The sequence below is a fragment of the Branchiostoma lanceolatum genome, chromosome 18 (genome assembly GCF_035083965.1).
Source record: "Branchiostoma lanceolatum isolate klBraLanc5 chromosome 18, klBraLanc5.hap2, whole genome shotgun sequence".
Taxonomy (NCBI): Eukaryota; Metazoa; Chordata; class Leptocardii; order Amphioxiformes; family Branchiostomatidae; genus Branchiostoma; species Branchiostoma lanceolatum.
The window spans coordinates 823,291-844,854 of NC_089739.1; the positions used below are offsets into that span (position 1 = coordinate 823,291).

The 21,564-nt window shown below is 40.8% G+C and overlaps 3 protein-coding genes across 3 annotated transcripts; 2 read left to right on the forward strand and 1 right to left on the reverse strand.

The window, feature by feature from the left end:
- Window positions 1-547: 547 nt before the first annotated feature.
- On the forward strand, window positions 548-4,275 carry LOC136424204 (uncharacterized). Its single transcript, XM_066412720.1, has 6 exons — window positions 548-641; window positions 1,585-1,616; window positions 1,898-2,155; window positions 2,525-2,665; window positions 3,300-3,554; window positions 3,985-4,275. Exons 2-5 carry the CDS (start codon window positions 1,604-1,606, stop codon window positions 3,551-3,553), a joined length of 666 nt encoding a protein of 221 aa, XP_066268817.1. The 5' UTR covers window positions 548-641; window positions 1,585-1,603; the 3' UTR covers window position 3,554; window positions 3,985-4,275.
- Window positions 4,276-4,317: 42 nt separating this feature from the next.
- LOC136424205 (vacuolar protein sorting-associated protein 26B-like) lies at window positions 4,318-11,814 on the reverse strand. Its single transcript, XM_066412721.1, has 7 exons — window positions 11,570-11,814; window positions 10,341-10,467; window positions 9,488-9,593; window positions 8,715-8,879; window positions 8,099-8,205; window positions 6,179-6,390; window positions 4,318-5,140 (listed from the first exon to the last, which is right to left on the reverse strand). Exons 1-7 carry the CDS (start codon window positions 11,714-11,716, stop codon window positions 5,051-5,053), a joined length of 954 nt encoding a protein of 317 aa, XP_066268818.1. The 5' UTR covers window positions 11,717-11,814; the 3' UTR covers window positions 4,318-5,050.
- Window positions 11,815-12,009: 195 nt separating this feature from the next.
- Window positions 12,010-19,180, forward strand: LOC136424188 (DDB1- and CUL4-associated factor 13-like). The gene is made up of 10 exons (XM_066412698.1): window positions 12,010-12,199; window positions 13,526-13,725; window positions 14,232-14,339; window positions 14,705-14,794; window positions 15,298-15,453; window positions 15,856-16,016; window positions 16,648-16,812; window positions 17,905-18,040; window positions 18,501-18,664; window positions 19,062-19,180. The coding sequence occupies exons 1-10, from the start codon at window positions 12,130-12,132 to the stop codon at window positions 19,147-19,149; spliced, it is 1,338 nt and encodes a 445-aa protein (XP_066268795.1). The 5' UTR covers window positions 12,010-12,129; the 3' UTR covers window positions 19,150-19,180.
- The last annotated feature ends 2,384 nt before the right edge of the window (window positions 19,181-21,564 follow it).

Genomic DNA, 21,564 nt, shown 5'->3' on the forward strand with positions numbered 1-21,564 from the left:
TTACAGTAACGACTAAAAATAAATAAAACTAACTGGTACGAGAATAATTGAGCTGAGTTGCATCGCCAACTTAAAAACGCAAGAACTTTTTGCAAATGCCTTTTCTATCGCCTGCTTTTGAACCCTGTCAGTACTTTTCCATGACGTCAGATGCCCGACACGTCCAGGTATCATATCATTCGCCTTCGATCTAATTTTTTATAAGTGCAAAGGCGGGTCGATGCTTTTGTGTGCCCCCCCCCCCCCTTACCAACGCTAGTGTTTGTCGGAACATGTGTTAGCGATGTGTTGTTACAGTACTGTTTCAAAGTTCGTGTTTGCTTCTTAAAACACTGACTGGTTGTGGACACAAACATTAAGTACTTAATGAGTATGATCATAGTTCATTAAAAAATCGACTTTTTTGGTGTGTTGTGTTTGAAAACATGCATCTCTCCCAACGAGGTAAAACCTGTGGGCACGCAGGTGGGTCTTTTGTTACCTGTGGTGTGACTTTCAGGTATGCACCAATGCCAACAAATGTCAAAGGTTATCCTTTTAGCCTAGAGAACAGACGGGCTCAGCGAGGGGTAAGGGGATCTGTGTAAGTCACGGGTAGGATGTGAAACTTCTAACCATCGAGACGTGCTTAAGAAGAAGAGGTAAGATGTCAATCCTATAGCTACAGAGGCATATAGATGTAGGGAAATGTGTAGAGTATCCCATTTAAGAGGGGATTAAGAATATGCTTATCAAACAAACACCGGCTATGCGCTCTGTATGATACCATATATATCAAAATAACAGCTAAGACTAGCTAACCCTAGTTTATCCGACTATTGAGGTATGCTGCATGGAATGTTTTGTTATTGTAATAAAAAGTCTGGAATGAACTAAACTTTGACTTTTTTCAATGTAGGGGTGAGTGAAAAAAGGTATGTTGGAATTAAACACCACTAAACACCTCCGTATCTAAAGCGAAATATCCACCCCCTCTAACATCTCCACTCTTTTCGTCTTCTCAGTAAATTTTCCCAACGTCTTTAGTCATCCTATTATACATTTGAAACATTCAGTGCAATACTTATTCCCAGAAGTTGGCGTAGAGTCTTAACATAACATAAGAAAGAGAAATAACGAAAGAGAAACCAAACAAAGAACACTTGTCTATTGACGTGTGTTCCGCCATCTTGTCCAGTGACCGAAACTCGGACTGATTCACTGGGGGAGATGACGGCATCTTGTTTCATTTTCTAGCACAACATTTGCACGTCAGTAAAATGTACTGCTTTAGAACACAAAACTGCTTTGGTTTTCCACGATTCAGTAGATATCAACGAGTGGCATGACACATTTAATACTTAGCTAAACATGTATTTCAGAGAAAACTTCAATCAGCTGTTTAACGTTACATGTGAAGTTGCTATATTCAATGGTCTAAAAGTAGTCTAAAATGCGCATGCGAGCGAATGAACAGAAATGCAATGTTAAAAATCGACATATCACATCATTAAGACTATGTCATCTAACTCGCAGCGTTTTAATCTTTATTATTTTATCATAATACTATTCTAAAAACCGTGCCTGAATTTGTTTTTTTTGTAGATACTGGGACCTGGACAACATGGCTGCCAAAGGTCAGGTGTTATTTCGTTGAGAATATCAATTTATATTTCCTAATGCTGTTTTTTGTCACGTTTTACGTTTTTCCTGTGATACGTTATAAGTTTCCTTGCTCTATTTCCAAACCTGTTTGTGCATTACAAATTTTCCATATATGTAATTTTATTTGTTTATATCTGAGTGCTATTATCCGCTTATGCACCCTCTTGAACATTTTCTTTTTTTATTCAATGAACGATTGCTTACTAGTCTTCCTGACAAAAAACAAAAACATGTTTGTTTTTGATCAATCCAGGTGTTGGAGAGTACTTTCACTTTCTCAAAGAAGCCGTGAGTACCAAATGGGAGGACCTGGCCTTCTTCTTGAACTTCAAGACTACGGCGGTAAGAAACATCAAGCGAAGAAACGACGACGACATGTCCCGCTGCAAAGACATGTTGGAGATCTGGGAGGAGCGGGACGGAGATAAAGCGACGATGGACGTCCTCATGAAGGCTCTGTCTAAAGCAGGTCTCGGGAAGGTTCGAGATGACTTAAAGAAGGAAATCTCCCGTGAGTCCATATCAATTCCAATCTATTTTATGTCCTCTTAGTCTTTCATGATGTATAGTTTTATTACTCATTCTAACTTACATGTAGTTCTTGCTTAGGGGATTTGACGGCAGTTCTCAGCTAACAGCAAATGTAGAAAATGGTATTTTTCCATTGTGTAACAGTAGAATATAAGTTTTAAGTAATGGAGACATTTAATCTCTATCTTTAGTAGTGTTGTATCATCTGGCATAAGCAGATAACGCAGACTTCAAACTGAATTGTGGATGGAAGACCTGAACACTTGTTATGGAGAGAAACTGACTAGAATGCTTTAGAAGGTTACACCTACAATAGATTGTGATATCAACGTTTATTGTTCCATTAAAGGTAACGATACAGGGGCTAAAAGAACATCAAGGAAAAGACCTAGCGACAACCAACCACCTCCGAAGGCAAAGAAAATGAGAGGATCCAAGCGTCAGCAGAATGGCGATGGAGCAGGGCCCAGCCAGAGCGGAGCAGCAAAAGGTAAAAGTCACTTTTTAACTCTTAAGGTTCAGTAGATAGATTGTCCCCATATTCCCCACACATTATTATGAGATTTATCTATCTCCCCCCCCCCCCAGTAATGTTGTATGTAGAAATTTTAGTTAGATGTATAGAATAGAAATTTGTTACCATTGTTACCCTTTCTACTGTCTGTACCCTTGCAATTAGCCTACGGGCATGAATTTGCAAATAAAAGTTATTTATTGTCTTAATTCTGACATAATATTTTTCATCGAATGCTACTGGTTTGAATCAGAGTTGTCAGTAGGTATTTCTCATTTACTTCATGTATCATTCAGATATAAAACAAAATTAACGGGTGGAAAATTATTATTCGTGCAATAGGTATTTGCCATTTTTTGTCAAAGAATCTTACTCGTATCATTATAAAGAAATTTATAAATCACTTAAAGTGTCATATTATTCTGGGTTAAGTTAAAGCTTTGTCTATTAATTTTTAATGTTACTAATATGCACCACCTATCAGAGGTGGTCAGAAAGAAAACCAGCATTTAGCCTAAACTTTAAAAAAAAATTTGGTATGGAAATTCATATAGGCATAATACACCTTGAAATTGTGTCCTTAATGAAATTGATCATTCCTCTTTTCCAGTTGACGTGACGCAATACTTCGACAAAGTCATCTCTAGCGTGAGCTACAAGTGGGATGACCTGGCCCGGAAACTGGGGTTCGAGCGCGGCGAGATCAAAGCAATTGAGAATACCCCGGCATTGCGGGACCCCAACCAGAGGTGTAGGGAAATGCTGGAAAGATGGGAAAGAAGTAAAGCAGGTGGAGCTACTCTACGGATTTTGAAGCAGGCCCTCATCGACATTGATGAAAGGAAGACTGCAGAGAGCTTGTAAGGTGCGTGCTTGTTAAGGGAATAGATAAAGGCATTGACTTTACTTGTACTTGTTATTTGTCATCAATAGTAGTAAATAGTAACTATCGTTAGTCACTGACGAAAGACAGTGGATACTGTCTGAAACGTCTGACTGTTTCAAAATCTTATCCAGTTGCTTGAGTAATTATTTTTGGCGTATCTTATTACCTGGATGTCTAACCTTCATCAACGTATTAGGGATAATGTTTAAATATTGCACTTGCAATGTCAATCTTCAATCAAGGTTTAGAAAAAGTATCATTCATGAAAGTACATCATCTTATATAAAAAATACAAAAAAATACGGCTGATGGAAGAGTTGTTGTGTTTTATATTCCATGGAGTACCTTTTCCTTCCTATCAAATTCGCTCACAATATCAACATAATGTTCTCATTTGATGCCATTACAGAGCGATGACTGGGCCAGGGGAAGAAACAGCTACCAAACCAGAGCTAACGACCTACCTCCTCCCAGCATGAGCAAATTAGATACGTAGAAAGTGTCTCCTGTAGCATTTGTACAAATAACCTTTCATCTTATCAGCGAACCTTTTCAAAGGAACCATTGACAAACACGCCCATAACAAGTATTTTGCCGTTGACAACACCAAGCTATCAAAATCTAACTGTAATTTCCAACACAAACAAATTGAGTAGACGAATATATTCATGTTGAAAAAAAAAATTGTACCAAACTCAATTTATCAGCAAAAGTTTGAAAAGTAATTGACATTGTGAGGATATCATTGTGTGCTTATATATTTTTGGACTTGGAGGACAAGAAATAAACTTTCAACAGTTCAATCTCTCTATCTTTACTTATAATTGATATCCATACTTCATAATTACAATTCTTCTATCCATATTTATATGATATTACTTCCATACAAGAATGACCATATTACTTTCATAACAGTAACCCATAATGGGCATCACATCCAATAATCCACTAACCAAAGCAACATGTAGGCTACTCATTGTCTAGGAAAAGGTCAAGATCTCAAGACATCATGGCATATTAGAATTATACAGAATTGATCTACTACTCATTGCTTTTTTTAATCTTGACTTAAACAATGCTTAAATACTGGAATTTACTAGTAAGTGGTAATAAGTTTGGTACTGAAGCGAATTCAATACAGAAATTTGCAATTTAATATATCGGCAAAGTGGATCCCATGTCTTACACATGTACTAGTCTCCCTCTGTGTATTGTACAACATGCATTGTAGCACTACAACAATACAGAAGTGTGATTCACCTTGAATCAAAAGGTACAGCTTTCAGTTAATTACCTCTAAAAGAGAATCAGTCACATACAATATTTAGCATCTTCACATAATTGTAAATACATTTAAACAAAAGTGACGAGGTTCTCCAGATGTCCCTTTCCTCCCCTATCAGAAATGGACTCTTCCACCTATCCTTATTCCTGGTAGTCCCTCTCCCGTCAGGAATGGACTCTCCCACCCATCCTTAAGCCTGATAGTCCCTCCCCCAGGCAGTGGACTCGTCCGCCTGCCCTCCAGTGCGAACTCTGTCAGCCTTACGCCACAGCACGATCTCCTGTAGGGGACAAAGACATACACAAACACACGGTTAGAACTTAAACATCATCTTAACAAGCACGCCTCAGTGTTCTCGCCAGGCCTTTTCAGCACAGGGGCCCCCTATGCTGTGATTTGGACCCCCTATGCTGTGGTCTGGACCCCTATGCTGTGTTTCAACCAGCATAGGGGTGTTTCTTTCTGGAAAGAACCTTGTGACCCTTCATAAATCTTATAAAAAGTTCATATTTGGCTTTAGAATGAGGCTGTAACAGAGGAAAAACTTTACTTCACAAAATTTATCCCTCAAAATGCAGGAAATAGTGTCTCATTGGGTTATGAATTCAAAAATTTTCCGGGGAACAAGCCGGACTCCCTACACTGCGGTAATTTCTTCGTAGCTTGTGCCGCGTAAATTGGCCTTCTGTACCTGACCCCTATGCAGTGAAAAAATTCTGGTGAGAACACTGCGCCTGCTTGGCCATTGCTTTTGACCTGGTCCCTAACAAGTAGAAGATACTTTGATAAACCATCAAACATGACATCAACAGATGAAAGTTCACCTGCTTTACAGATTTCTTAATATTCAAGCAGATGTAGAAAGTCAAAATTTTCTACATCAGGGCACACCAACCTTCTCTCAACCGGGATGGGGGGTGGTACTGACTTTCGACAACCTTTGACCCAGTGCTGATATCATGTCATACTTAATCTCGCGTCTAAAGCACTTGGGTCAGATATATGTAGCTGATGAAGACCGAGTGATTCGATCAAAGATTCCGGTGTCAGGATGGCGAGCCAGGAATAACTCAACAGTGAACTCCACAACTTAAATGTCCAATAAGCAGGTCTACAGATACACATCCTTCCAATAGTGTGCTATCCCTCCACTGCCCTGACTTCAACCCCCCCTGGCTGACTCTGACCTACTTTGTGCTATATTTAGACCTAACAGTTACCTCAGTTATCTCAAGTGACTCAGTCACATCTGGTGAGTGAAATTTTTTGAGTTGGAGAACAGTTAGTTTATTTCTCATCGAATAAATAAATAGTTTACCTGTTGTTTGAAGTATCTTCTCTCCTCTTCGTCCACAAGGACCAGGTTGAGGTAATAGCGCACAGAGAACTTCTTGTTGATGTCTCGCATGGTTGGGGTCAGGTCGTAGCCGGCCAGGAACAGCCGGATGGGGATCGACTCCCCGCGCACCGGCGCGCCGTCCATGATCTCGTACTTCGCAACCGTTTCGTTCTCGTTATAGATGTTTGGACCTGGAAGGATTAAGTATATCTTTTCAGTAAAATTCCAGTTAGATTTCATGTTTTTGAGCTGTAGGTAAGTACAGATGCATGTTGAGTTGCACTTTTTATGAATATAAATAAGTTGATGTGATGTTTCAGTTGTTAAATTGATGTATGATTCGTTTTTTTCTTGTTACAGATGTTTGGTCATAGACTCAGGCTAGAGATGGACCATTTTTTTATAGCTTCTATATAATTGTATAAAGTTGGTGTGAGTTATTTCTGTCAAAACTTTGTTGTCATTTTTCTTCAGTCATGAAAAGGCTTGTACTTCACCACAGTTTTGTTCTCATTACTAAGTACATGTTTGGGCTTGGACATGCTTTTTCCGTATCTATCTATGTGACATTTAAAGTTATGCATGTTAGATTTCATGTTTTGCGTTTAAGATTACAATCATGTACTTTTGAATCTGTTCGGATGCATGTTTCATGTTTATAGTATTTTTCACAGATTGAAATTTTTGTGTGGTTATACATTATATACATGACTAGGATTCATGTTGTATTGTATTTTAGATGATCAACTAATCTATTCCTATCTTGGAATGATAATAATTGGTTTTAGTGATGAGTTGGTTAGATTTTTTTTGGTAATAAAAATATCTTTAAGAATTTGATGTCGTTTTTCTTAACTCATGAAAAGACAATAGTTCTTGAAGGGTTTTGATCAACTCCTAAGGAGAAACTATGGTGTGCAGTTCTCATTAACCATGCTAGGGGGAGTGCAGAGGTCGTGCCCACACGAGGACGCTTCAATCTCTTTACATGCCAAACACCTGCAGTTCACATCCCGCATGCTAGGAGGCGCTGCTTCACTACCTAATCCCATCTCACATGCTCTGCAAAATCTCCAAGCAGAGCTAACGATGGCAATGAAAACTCCCTTTGCCAGTTGGATGCAGTCTTTGCCAGTGATAGATCTGCTTGGAGATTAGCTCCAGTCATTTTTGTTTTCTGGCATGCACAGAACACTGCTTTGGCTTTAGGTGCAGTTCACGCCAGGCATGCTAGGGGGAGCTATCTACCTGTCCCTGCGGTCTCTTTCTTTATAATGCTAATCTCCATCAACCTGATCTTGATGCGGACCAGCAGAAAGTAGATCTTGCCTATAACTACGTCTCTCAGGTGGAACCTGCGGAACACACAACCTCAAGGTCACCTCTACCCAAGGGCAAACCAAGGTCGTCCTCGGCATGACATCACTGAGTAGCTAGTAGAGACAGTTTTAGCTTTTTTTTTCCAAAAGCAAACTTCTGCTTTTTTTCAAGCCTCTCTAAATTTTGTCCAATTTTTGCTGTCAACCGAGAAAAATCTCTCTTTTGATGGGTCTCCTCTCTTGCTTTTTAGGATGTCACCCAAGAAGTTACCTGGGTTCTTGGCTGCATCTGCAACTAGTTCAAACTTGATACACAAACATTCATTTCATTGCTGTTATAATTCAGCTTAGAAATTGCAATCATTCTCTAATCGTTAGGCCTTTAACAAAAGGAGAATTTTTGGAAACAATTTTCAGTTTATGCATCAAGTTTCAACAGAAGGCAGCCATAGAAAACATAAACCTGGTCACCCCTCCTATACAGTGGACCAGTCCAGCCAATACAATAGAGAGCATTAAACATAGACTGTGCCACTGTGCAGAAGAGGGGTGTCCAGGGCATCATGACACAGCCACCCACCCGTGCCAGTGGTCTCTCGTTTGATGATGGCAAGTTCCATGTGTTTAATCTTGATTCGCACAAGCAAGAAGTAGATTTTTCCCACTATCACATCCTTCAGATGGTATCTATGTAGAAAACAGGGTTAGTGGAGTGTTGTTGAGTGTTCACACTAACATACACATTCACACATGGGTCTTCTGCTGTGCATTCATACAAGGTTCCAAGTGTGTTATCTTGATCTGCAATCATAATAATCCTCCAGACAGTATCTGTGCAAGAGAACAGTGTTGGAAGGTGAGTTTTCACTAGCATGTACTCTCTGTCGGTCAATCTAAAAAGACTAGGACCTGTTTGTTGTACTCGAACTCAACTGCAGACAGTCCTCAAAGCCTACGCCTTACCTACCCATACAGGAAAGTTGACCAGCCCATGCTCAATGCAACAGATACAACCTGGACCGTCCCACTTAAACAAATCGGGGGTACTCACTTCTGTTTACTGCACTCAAACTCATGTGCAGACACTCCTCGATGCCTACACCTTACATACCTAAACACCAAAGTGGACTAGCCAACACTTGTTACAATAGATACAAGATGGACCATCCCAATGGACGATAAAGGGGAATACTCACTTCTGTTTGTTGTACTCGAACTCGATGTGGAGACAGTCCTCTATGCCGACCTCCATCTTGAGACTGTTGTTGACCTCCGGGTAGGTCGAGAGCGTGTGCACCACGATGTCCATCTCCTTGGTGATGTCTGTCAGACGCCGCACGATCGTCACGCGCAGGAAATATCTGTCGCGGGAAAAAAACAAAATGGCGGCATTATATTATACAACCTAACTACACAGCAAAGTGGGCCAGTCCATGCTCAATGTAATAGATACCACTTGGACTGTCCCACTTTACCAAACCAGGGGTACAGGAAGTCTCTGCCACGGAAAAAAATGAATATGGTGGCGTCCTGTCACATTATCTTCTGAGGTCATATTGTCAGTATAGAAATCCTTTAGCGGTCAGATGTTCCACTTCCAGTTAGCAGACTACGATCATCACGCGCAAGAAATATCTGTCGCGGGAAAAAAAACAAAATGGCGGCCTCCTGTCACATTATACAAGGTCTTACCTGAGTTTGACATTGGCTCCAGTGTACGACTTGTAAGGTTTGTTTACATGTTTGCTGTTGTTTACCTGAGTTTGACGTTGGCTCCAGTGTACGACTCGTAAGGTTTGTTTACATGTCTGTTGTTGTTTACCTGAGCTTGACGTTGGCTCCAGTGTATGACTCGTAAGGTTTGATTACATGTTTGTTGTTGTTTACCTGAGTTTGACGTTGGCTCCAGTGTACGACTCGTAAGGTTTACATGTTTGTTGTTGTTTTCTACATGTTTGTTGTTGTTTACCTGAGCTTGACGTTGGCTCCAGTGTACGACTCGTACGGTTTCTCCACGTTGATGAACTCGAAGTCGAAGGAAGTGGACTGGGTCAGTACGCCGGGCCGTGCCAACTCTGCAAAATTAAAAAAATTAAGTCTCATGAATCTCCGAGTTCCAGTATGTTTCTTTACTTTACTCTTGAGTGTACTGTTGATGTATTTAACTAAGTTAGCAGATTTTGTGGTAGGGAGAAAATGGAGTGTTGACAGTGGTTTGCAACCAAACAATGGGATAGGCAGGTGAAAGGCAAGAAATGCATTTTCACAGAAACCTTTTAAATCGCCGGAAAAATTTCAACATTTACAGTATACATACAGAGGTTCTGACTTTAGACATCTCCCCTCTAAGTTAAAGTTAGACTTAGAGTAACACACGAGTCTGGTATAGCAGTCTATACCAGGCTAACTATGCCAGGGTTTCACCTGCAAGCTCCGTAAACGGGCGAAATGTGATCTTCACTGTGGACTCTACACCCGTAAGAGGGCCTGGTGGAGGCTAATCTGGCAAGTGAGATGAAGTCAATGCGCAGTATTCTGACCTATGAACCCCTAACCCTTACCTTTGACCAGTGAGATGAACTCGTGGTGGTTGCCCCTGTCGTAGTACAGCTCGATCTGACCTATGAACTCTCCCCTCTAACCCTTACCTTTGACCAGTGAGATGAACTCGTGGTGGTTGCCCCTGTCGTAGTACAGCTCGATCTGACCTATGAACTCTCCCCTCTAACCCTTACCTTTGACCAGTGAGATGAACTCGTGGTGGTTGCCCCTGTCGTAGTACAGCTCGATCTGACCTATGAACTCTCCCCTCTAACCCTTACCTTTGACCAGTGAGATGAACTCGTGGTGGTTGCCCCTGTCGTAGTACAGCTCGATCTGACCTATGAACTCTATCTTGATGCCCTGGTGCTCCAGTTTGGACCCAGCCTTGCTGAGACTCACGCTGACCTGAGGGAGATAATGTAGATTAATACAACTTTACAAGATACAAGACTTAGTTACCGTACATGTACAAGTCATGTCATACTGCACTTGAAATACAAGTTGTTGTGTAGGTTTGCTTGACATCCCATACTGTATAATGTTCGTCTGCAACTGTGTAATTGTTCCACCACATATTTGGCCGGCTATGACAGGTGTTACCTGGGCTTTATGTCATTCTTGAATAATTGAGTGATCTTTACAATCATACCACGTACAGCCATCTTCGGGAAAGAAGCAGCGAGCCTCTGTATGATATGTACCTACATATCTGTACCTGATTATTCAGACATTTTAATCAATGTATTCCAGGGGGAAACATACATGTTATAAGTGAAGAGCGGCCTAAAATGAAACCAGCCGATTCCTACCTGGCCGAAGAAACTCTACTCTACTCTACTTCTTCTCGAGTCAACATCCTCTAACAAGTTGTACTCCACAGGGAAACGACCTACCGACAATAGGTTTCGGCCATTTTATGCAAATTAGCAATTTTGCGACAGACCGGAAAATGGCGTCCCATTTGGCCCATTCAAACTTCCCACCAAACTGGAATTAGTAGAATAAGTTCTCTTTGTGGTACGCATTTAGAATTTATATCAAATTGTAGGTAGATTTGTCATAAACATGATGGCGAAAACCGCACGGGCGTACCATTGAGAGGTAAGCTCAGACACGTCCGAAGAGTTGTAATACATTTAGATATGAAGTTCTGATGTGACCTCGCGACCTCGTGTGATTTTGCGACAAAAAGCGAAATTACGGCCCGAAGCTGCCGGGGAGCTTACTTTAAGATGGAAATTTCACATATATATTCAAATATATATTATTGTGAACTGCCGCGAGCAAATGTGACATAGGCGCTATTGTTAATGTTTCCCTGTGTACTCTGCACATGACACAGTGACACATGATATATTATGAGTGAATGTGAAAAGGAGACCCTCAGAATACATCTATACACCATTTCTAATCATTATGCAGTCACTTATGTATTCTCTGCGCGTACAGTGAAACGATTTCCTTGCGAAAAGCACCTAGAGTGCCCCCCTCCCCACACCCCTCCTACCTTCCCGGCCACAGTCTCTCCATCGTAGTACAGCGGATATTTCTCCTTCCGCCCTTCCTCCGTCTTGTGTTCGACGTATTTCCGCGTCTGGGATCCGTCCAAGACAACGTCGATGTCTGCAGTCGTCCCGAACCCGAAGAAACTCATGTTTTTCGTGTCAAAAATGTCTCATTTATGGTAAATTTCAGACGATAGTTTTCTGGTTTTCCTCCCCAGTCACAAGATCGCGAGGCCCCACGAGGCTACCAAAGTAGATATATTTTTAGCCTGATTATACATTCATTGCGATTAAAACAAAAAAATATCCACCGAAACTTAGAATTTATCAAATAGTGCAAATCGATGTAAATATTGTATTCTAATTGATTATTTTGCAGATTTTTTAAATTTTGACAGGCAGCTCGAGAATTACATTAGATAGCCTACTTTTTAAAGTTACTCACGAGGCCCCAAAGCGTGCCCACCAAATGGACAAAAGGAAAACCATGGCGAAATTTTAACTTTTGGGTCGAACTAAACGTCTTTCTCCAGATCAGATAAGACGAGACAACTCCTTAAAGATGAAGATCAAGGTGCTGAGTCGTAATCCAGACGACTACGCGCGGGAAACCAAGAGGGACATCCAGAGACGTGAGTGTAGCTAGCGCCGAATCCTAGTCAACTCGCCCCAAGTCCAACTCGCCCCAACTATTTACTACCAACTCGCCCCAAATTAGTGCTCATCAAACTTGGTCTTATACTGATTTTATATGCATGACTCCTACTTCTAAATATTACTTTACATGTTAACAAACCTCGTGACTCTAATTTAACATATTTTTTCGCTGGGCACGTATTAGCAACGAACTCGAGATTCGCTGGCGGACCCGGTTGGCATGTCGGCCCGCCGTGTCACCGTGCCGACGGCCGCTAGCTATAGTCTCAAGCATGGCGATCTGAAAGACTGTTGGCTTACCGTATGTGCTAGGAAACTAAGCGTCTTTGAGCATATACTTGAATCATAATTTGAGTCAGCAGTGAGCCATGCTTGAGATTATAGCGAGCGGGCGCAGGTCCCGGTGAACCCGGCGTGCCGCTCGCTACATGGCCCGCCGACGCCCCCGGCATTCATCGGTGTCAAATGCCGAACAGAGAAGAGAATGTTAAGATTTAAGTCAGGAAACTTTGTTAGCATGTAAAGCAATATTTAGAAGTAGGATATATGCATATCAAACCTTGATCAAACCAAGTTTAATAAGCCCTGATTGATATATAGAATTGGGGCGAGTTGGTCGTAAATAGTTGGGGCGAGTTGGACTTGGGGCGAGTTGACCTGTTACCCTAGCGCCCCCCTCCCACCTCTAAACAGCTGAGCGCACGTACATGTGCGGACAGGTTTTGCTTTATAAACACTGAATCGTGGTCCAACGTTTAACAACAGCTTAGAATTTTGAGCTGATTACATAATTTTCAGACGTTCAATGATTTTGTACGTTCAAGCTACTAACTTTAACTTGAAACGGACCTGTGCAGAAAATGCAAATAAGCCTTGATTTTGAAGCAAACAAATACAGTTTATAGATAATTTTTTGGCAGGAGAGGCATTATTACCTAGATTTGCAAGTAATTAAAACATCAATTTTAGATATTAGATGGGGAAATTTCAGAATCTGTTTTCATTGACCTTTAGTAAAATCATTCTTTATTTGGAAAGAAAACAGGTCACAAAGCCCAGGTCACGATGGTCTTGGGATGACCAAATGTGCAGGGACAGACAAATTACAAATACTATTTACCGTTAAAATCTGAATACATATTTACTTACAAACAAAGGTTACAAGCCTGCTGGTCATCATTTTCCGCGGATGGGCCTGAGGTGTTTCACCAGCCCAGTCTAGGCCTATTTCTTGCAGCATATCTTTCTGGTTATCGCGGTGAGTAAAGTAATGAATGAAAAATCTCTTCTTCTCCCCCCAGTACCCAGGAACTATGACCCTTCCCTCCACCCATTTGAGGCGGCGCGGGAATACACGCGGGCGCTGAACGCCACCAAACTCGAGCGCGTCTTCGCCAAACCGTTTGTCGGCGCGCTGGACGGACACCGTGACGGAGTGAACTGCATGGCGAAACACCCGGGATCGCTGTCAACACTGCTGACGGGGGCCTGCGATGGGGAGGTTAGAGTCTCATAATCAAGGGTTGTTGGCAGTTTAGTGGTGGAGCAATGATATGTTATCTTAAGATACATGTACATGTACATGAGGCAAATTCATGGAAGGTGTCGTTAATTTTTTACTCATCAATCAAATAGATCAGTGTCCAATGTAAACCTACATGTACTGATGGTAACAAAATGTGTTGACTTAGATTCTAAGTCAGAATTTATTCTATATATCACATTTAAAAGCCACCCGTATTTTAAAATTTGTGACATCTCTTTTTAATTTCCAGATTATTATCCTAGTCTCTCCAGTCTAGGATAACTATGTTTTGCTACATCATAGTACATGACAACATGTATGCAACCAAATTTTGTTACACTTAGTCTAGTGATTTTATACAGATGAATAAGACCCTTACTGTCAATCATATCTCCAGGCTCTGAATGTGAAAATGAACTTTCAAAATCATATATTAGATATGTCCCAATCATGTATCTCATTTTTTAAAATCCAACCTTCAGATCAAGATCTGGAACTTGGCGAGTCGAGACTGCAGAAGAACGATCCAGGCTCACACGGGGTTCGTGCGCGGGATGTGCGTCACGCCGGATCACAGCAACTTTCTGTCGGTAAGGCTATAACCTTTCACCTTTGACCCATGGCTGGAGACGCATGTTTGAAATAGTTGGACATTGATGATTAAGTGAAGACAATAGTTATGCCTGTTTGTTGATTGATGGAAATTTGAAGTAAGAAGACAGGGAGAAAGCAGAGAAAACTTTGAATCTGACTCCGTTAATTACTATGCGAAACTGTGTGAACCGAGGTATAGGATTGGAGATGACAAGAACTCTGCTTTCTTCATGTTAATTTTTCAGCTCAGTTTTGAATTAAAAGATTGAAGTCCTATAGCTTAAGTCCACATTGGAAGAGTGGTTTAATGACATGAAGGCTGATGTCGATGTTTTATCTTGTTTTATGTTTTATCTCCCAGATTGGAGATGACAAGACAGTAAAGATGTGGAGCCTGACATCTCCAGATGATGGGGAGGAGGAGGAGCCGGTCCATACCATCCTGGGGAAGGTGAGGGGTGGACAGGACGGTTTACTGTCTCAAACAACTGTGTCATACACTGATCTTTTGTTGGCACGCTCAGTGCTTGACACCCTGCTTTACTGGCGTGCCCTGTACAGAATAACATAGACAAAAAATGCTTCAGTTGGGCAGCCCTGGCTGTGTGTCCAAAGCCAAATAAATGATGAATAAGAGAGACATGAAATCAATCTGTAATCTAAATATGCAGCAAGAAAAAGAAAAAGCTGTATGCTTGCTGTAGATGCAGAAAGTGTTGGTTTTGTTGAACCAGGAATACCTGAAAAAAAATATATCACAATGAAAGCATAAGAAAAGACTAGAGGTTCCTTTAAGTGTGGGTGGATCAAATAAATCTGCCCAGATATGCAGCTTGTAATATTCAATTACTGTACGAACCCTGATGTGTTACCCCCTGATGGTTTACCGGGTATACAATACAAACAAGAAAACAGACAAATGACTTGGTCTACTTTTTGTGATTTTTCCCTCAGAACATTTTCACGGGCATCGACCACCACTGGAAGGACCCGACCTTTGCGACCTGCGGTCAGACTGTGGACATCTGGGACCACGCCCGGGCCGAACCACTGCGGTCCTTCTCCTGGGGGGTGGACAGCCTCAACTGTGTCAGGTTCAACCCCATCGAGGTGAGTCATGTTTGCTGTAGAGGGCCAAAAGGTTGTCTTATTCCTTTTGAACCAGGACTACCTGAAAAAAGATCACAGTTTAGGCATGAGCAATGTTCTGGCTTACTAGTACCCTAGAGGATCACTATATTGGCATAATGTAACCAGCTGCTGCCATGCTGCGTGCCTGTAAAACTTGGGTGTAGCGCCGAAGGTTGGTTATACCGGCTATACAGATAAAGGAGCTTGTGTGTTACGCCAAAGGGTAATTAATAACCTGACATTCAACTGTACAAAAACCTGGCTAGCTGTGCAGCGTTCAGAAGTACCCTGCTGTATGACCTGACCTTTAACCCTACATAAACGGTATGACCTGACCTCTAACCTTACAGAAACACAATGACCTGATCTTTGACCTTACAGAAACACTACCTTGCCAGCTGTGCGGCGGACAGAAGCATCATCTTGTATGACACGCGGGGGTCGAGCCCCCTGCGGAAGGTCATCCTCAACATGCGCTCCAACGTCATCGCATGGAACCCCATGGAGGCCTTCGTCTTCACCGTGGCTAACGAGGACCACAAGTAAGTTTCTAATTAAAACACAGGTTCGTTTCGTTTCAAGGCATCCTCATTTGAGGTGAAGCATGATGCTTTCTATTAAACATTCAGCTTGGTATAAAGAATTAAGAATCACGGATTGCAGAAATCAAAAAGAAAGTACATCAAGCCCTGTAAAAGGTACTATTGTTAGACTGACCACAGTCTTGTTTTACTGTATCTTGTCTTTGTCTGAACCTTCACATCTTACGATCTAATCCAGGTCTCTTAAGATATCTAACATTTGATCTTGAATCTTAACTTGACCATGTCTTATTCTGCTGTAGTGTGATTATCTTCACATCGTACATCTAAGACGGACAACACCTTTAGTATTATCCCGTACTAGTTGCCTGTAAAGTTTTGACTTCTGGCGACTGACGCCATCATTTGGTGCATCACATATACTACAAAGTTATCTTAGCCTTTATCTTAAAGTTGTCAAGATACAACGTACATATTAAATTGATCACACCATATTCTCCCCCAGTCTGTACAGTTTTGACATCCGTCGCCTGACATCCCCCTTTAACATCCACATGGACCATGTGAATTTACATCACGTTAAGCTGTGGTCCACCGTTCATTAATTTTACTGTTCACTTTCTTCCCCAAGTCTGTACAGTTTTGACATCCGTCGCCTGACATCCCCCTTTAACATCCACATGGACCATGTGAACGCCGTGCTGGACCTGGACTACTCTCCCACCGGCCGAGAGTTCGTCTCTGGCAGCTTCGATAAAACCATCCGCATCTTTCCACTGGACAAGGGCCGCAGCAGGTATGCTGGTTTTATCTGGTATCTAGAGCTGTGTACCTAAACAAATTTTAGGTACAGGTACAGGTACAGGTACACGGGTTAAGGCACAGGTCCGGACCTGAACCTGTACCTAAACTACTTGTTCGGAAAATGCTAGATTTTCAATAAGGACAAAAGCAGGTTTGAAATGGTAAAAACACAGATTTGACTCCAGCCATGCAAATGTGTTTTCTGTGCTTTAGAGTGGCTTTAGAGCACTGCCACGGTAGTTTCATAGTAATTTTATCTTTCAAAGTGGCCATCCCCTGAGTCAGGTCCAGTACCCATACAGTAGGGTCAGGTATTTTGGACTAGTGTACCTAATTGATTGTACCCGGTACAGTGTACCGGTACACAGCTCTACTGGTATCCAAACCTGTGTAGCTGTTCTCTCAGCATATAGGTTGCATCTATAATAGGTTTTGATGCCAGGCTACATGAAACTTGGTTACTTTGAAAACTGAGTCTGAGGGTAAAGTCTGTACCTTGGTACACTCAGTGTCTGGGAGTGAAAATACATTGTTCGCTCGTTCTCATTTAAATGTACACATTTTGTAATCTCCGTTACCGTTAGAAGTAAGACGTTCCTGATATTAAGATATGCCACATATGAGGTACGCAACTACGGTTTTTACAAGCTAGAAAAGTTTTAAGTCGTCATAAAAACTACAGTTTGACATCTTATATGTGGCATATCCTAATGTCAGGAACGTCTTATTTCAATCGGTAACGAAGATTACAAAATGTGTACATTTAAATGAGAATGAGCGTGTAGTCAGATTCAAGTTTTCCTCCTTGCCCTCCGTTTTTATGTCTTCTTGTTGAATTTCCACATAAAGTTGTATATTAATCACAAGGAAATAAATCACAACTTGATTTCGGTTTGTTATTATTATTAGTTACCTCCCTAAAGAGTATTGTGTTTGGTGTGTCCGTCTGTTTCTGTCTTTGTGAGTTTTTGCACTGCCATTGTTTATGTCCTGTCAGAGGGCACAACCAGCCATCTCTGATTGCGTTGTTTGTTTTGTTGTTTATTTGTTATTTATCATTCATTTTTATTTTTTGTTTTCACAGAGAGGTGTACCACACGAAGCGTATGCAGAGAGTGTTCTGTATAAAGTGGTCGCTGGATAACAAGTACATCTTGTCTGGCTCTGATGAGACGAATGTTCGCATCTGGAAAGCCAAGGCCGCTGAGAAGATAGGCAAGGTGGGGGAATAAGACGTCTCCAAGTGTCACCTGGTTTATGTTATAATGAAGAAAGTAGAAGGCATGGTTTGGCTAAGACATTTGGTAGTATATTGGCAAGGCAGAAAGAGAGAATATCTTGAAGTTTCTGATGTCCTGGTACAGTACTTGCTATAGCTGGTTTAAATCGATTTGATTATAGTTACTGTATCAAATTAGATATTAGATATTTTGTTTTGAGTCTTCCTTCCACTGGAACAAAAAGGACATAAGAATAGCTGCAATATTCTACGTAATTTGGCATGTAGAATTAGTTATTTACATAATTTTGCAAAGTTAGGCTTCAACAATTTTACAAGAAAGAAGAAATGAGCAATCATAATTGCAAATTTTGTACACGGATACTCCCTTATTAGGGGAAAGCAAAATTTGTAGACAATAGAATCAACAAAATTCATCGTTTATTCATCCCCTTTTGCAGTTGACCCCGCGTGAAGAGTCTTCGCAGTCGTACAACGACAAACTGAAGGAGAAGTTCCAGCACCATCCACAGGTCCGACGAATCGCGCGACATCGCCACGTTCCGAAGGAGGTTTATCATCTAACACGACAAACGCGAATCATGAAGGACTCAAAAAGGAGGAAGTACGTACTTTAACTTTACAATTATGTTTTTATTTTCTATTGTAAATTTTCTATTTTATTCACATATATTTCACAAGTATCAGGCAGAAAGCAGAATTGCTTACATATTGCCTTTGAACTGTTATTCAGTACATATAGCCATGTTCTTTGGTCTCACCTTTTCACTCTGACAGAAGAAAGATTTGAACACCTGAATCCTGGATCAATAACTCTAACATTTGTGACTGTGTCTGAGATTTTCCTTGCTCTTTTCAGAGCTGATGTTAGATACTTAGGTATTTTGGACCCCACCAATTCGATAGTCATATTGTTCATCAAAGATAATCTTGCTGGGTTTTTTGTTGTTGTTTTTTTCTTTTGATTACAGACATTAACCACATTTTTGTTTTTCCGTCAGGGAGCAGAACAGAATACGTCACAGCAAACCTGGCAGTATCAAGAAGAAACGGGAGAGGGAAAAAGTTGTGGTCGCCGAGCAGGAGTGATATCGGGAGGGGGGTTATTACTACAGGGGGGTATTACTACAGGGGGGTATTACAGGGGTGGGGGGTATTATTACAGGTGGTCCAAGGGGGTGTATATTTGGGGTGGTCTTCATCAGATTTACCAAAAATTGTTACTCAAGCAACTGGATAAAATTTTGAAACAGTCAGACGTTTCAGACAGCACCCACTGTCTTTCGTCAGTGACTAACGATAGGACTGAGAACACCAGGTTTTATACCAAAACTCTGAATAGGTATGTTAATGTCAGGTTAAGACAATTTAGGATGTCTTGATGTAGTCTTTAAAAGAAGATTAATTCAAGACAAAGTTTTGTGCCAATAGTTAATCAGATTCCTTAGCTGGTTTCAAAAATTGTAATATTCATCTGTACAAGTACAGACTGCGAGAAGTTACCCATCAGAGTTATATGAGGCTGTTGTAGTGCCTTAACATGTGTTCAAAGTACCTCCTCCATCACAGGATCCCCATTTTACGTCCCTTCCAAATGACTAATGCAGCTCCAACCAGGATGCCCTTCCCCAGATTCGAACCAGGACTCCCAAGGCCAGTTACTGCAACTAATTGGAACCAGGAGCTCAACTGTGATACTGCTACTAATTGAGCTACGGGACATTTGATAATAATTTACCAAATAAAGAAATGGATTTTCCAGAGGAGTTCTGATGCCATTTTCTGCTATGATAATTCTAACCAAGCTGCAGTACAGAGACTCACATATCAATGGTTTATAACAACTGTTTAATGATAAGTACACCGACCAGCTGACATTACTTCTGTTGAATATAGATGTATGCCATACCAATACAGACACACTGAACTTGTAAAATACCACTGGCTATAAGTACTTCTGTTACTCAAGAGCACACCCTGTAGAGACTTTCTTTTTCATGTCACCTTTAACAATAGGTATGGCAATTATAATGTAATAAAACACAATTATAGGTATGATGGAACGTGTGATTTCAGTGCTGTACAATGTGGTGCCTTTGAAAACTGAACACTAAGGATATATTCCTCTCAAATATAACACAATGTCCAGATTGTCGGATAACACATTTCTTCTACCGAATTTTCAAGTCAGCGTTTTTCTAATCACTCACTCACTCACTCACTCACTCACTCATTCTCTCCCATAGCTAAGTCAGCCGTCGGGGCAGCATGGCTCTCAGTGAAAGCTCTCCACTGCTTTGTAATAATGTTCTCCACTGCTTTCTAAACACACTCGTGTGTTGATCAAACATAAAGACTCACCAAACTCTAGCAGCAAATACAACTATGCATTAACAGATAAGATCACGAAAACAGAAAAGATAATACTGTTTAGTTTTGTAAACCATAACTCACGATGTGCTAGGCATAGTTCACATAAAAGTTGAGTATGACCTGCATATGAATTCTTTCTCCACATAACACCCTTAAAGATGATTGGCCACGCATCATATTCCTGAATATAGATATTCTACATATGCGACATTCTTATTGCACGCACACTTCACATTACTGACCCTTTAAAAACTCACTAATATGGCAAAGAGTTCTAAACTTCAAATCTTAAGATACCTGGACAGTTTCCTTTCTTGTTTGAGAAGCAATGATCTAGATAAGTGCAACACTTTCTTCCACCTGCACCAGTTACAACATGGAGACTGAGACCTTAACAGTTTTTCTCTCTAAACGAGAGATGAACAAGTACACCTGGATGCCAGCAAAATATGAATGTAACTTCTGCATTTCTAGATGGTTACAGACTTTCTTTATTTGGAGTTGGAAAGACTTAAATGATATCTTTAAGTCGAAAATGTACTTGAATATTATCTAAGTACAACAAATCCTCATATCAAACTTTCGAAGTTGATTATGAATAGGAAGCATTTACATCACTAGTCACAATTTGCATGAAAAGTTTGCCACCGACAACAATTAACATAGCACTACTGACCATTCACTGAGATCCTATTGAGAAGATTTAGAAAGGGTTTTTTTATAATCATATCAAAACTCTTAAGTTTGAAAACCCAGCATCATTGTCATAATATGTGGTCTTCATTTAAAACCGATAGGAAGTCAACATTGTGTTTTTGACTAGTTAGACACAAGGATTGTGTTTCCTTGTTTCTCGGACATGTTAAACTATGAATGCAGCAATACGGTGAGATGGAACCAGTGGGCAGCGAGGAAAAACGTTCAATTGGCTATAACCACTGTCAGAATCTCTGTGTGCCAATGTTGAGCTTCCAATTCAGTTTGACTTTTGCTAAATCCGACAAACTAAAAAGAAGTTGTTTCAGCAACGCTTGCCTCTTCACAAACTATCTTCAGCCTTTGGTCGCAACATCTCTGGCACAGAGAACCACTACATGCAACAATAGAAGCAAATTAAAAGTACAACCATGG

Excerpts from the sequence above, each read along its gene's own strand:
- LOC136424205 (XM_066412721.1), bottom strand. The coding sequence starts at position 11,716 with ATGAGTTTCTTCGGGTTCGGGACGACTGCAGACATCGACGTTGTCTTG. Across the intron at positions 8,880-9,487 it reads GGAGCCAACGTCAAGCTCAG|ATATTTCCTGCGCGTGACGA; the intron begins GTAAACAACAAC and ends TTCCCGCGACAG. Across the intron at positions 5,141-6,178 it reads GAAGATACTTCAAACAACAG|GAGATCGTGCTGTGGCGTAA; the intron begins GTAAACTATTTA and ends TGTCCCCTACAG.
- LOC136424188 (XM_066412698.1), top strand. The coding sequence starts at position 12,130 with ATGAAGATCAAGGTGCTGAGTCGTAATCCAGACGACTACGCGCGGGAA. Across the intron at positions 14,340-14,704 it reads ATCACAGCAACTTTCTGTCG|ATTGGAGATGACAAGACAGT; the intron begins GTAAGGCTATAA and ends TTTATCTCCCAG. Across the intron at positions 18,041-18,500 it reads CCGCTGAGAAGATAGGCAAG|TTGACCCCGCGTGAAGAGTC; the intron begins GTGGGGGAATAA and ends CCCCTTTTGCAG.
- LOC136424204 (XM_066412720.1), top strand. Across the intron at positions 2,156-2,524 it reads CTTAAAGAAGGAAATCTCCC|GTAACGATACAGGGGCTAAA; the intron begins GTGAGTCCATAT and ends GTTCCATTAAAG. Across the intron at positions 2,666-3,299 it reads CCAGAGCGGAGCAGCAAAAG|TTGACGTGACGCAATACTTC; the intron begins GTAAAAGTCACT and ends CCTCTTTTCCAG.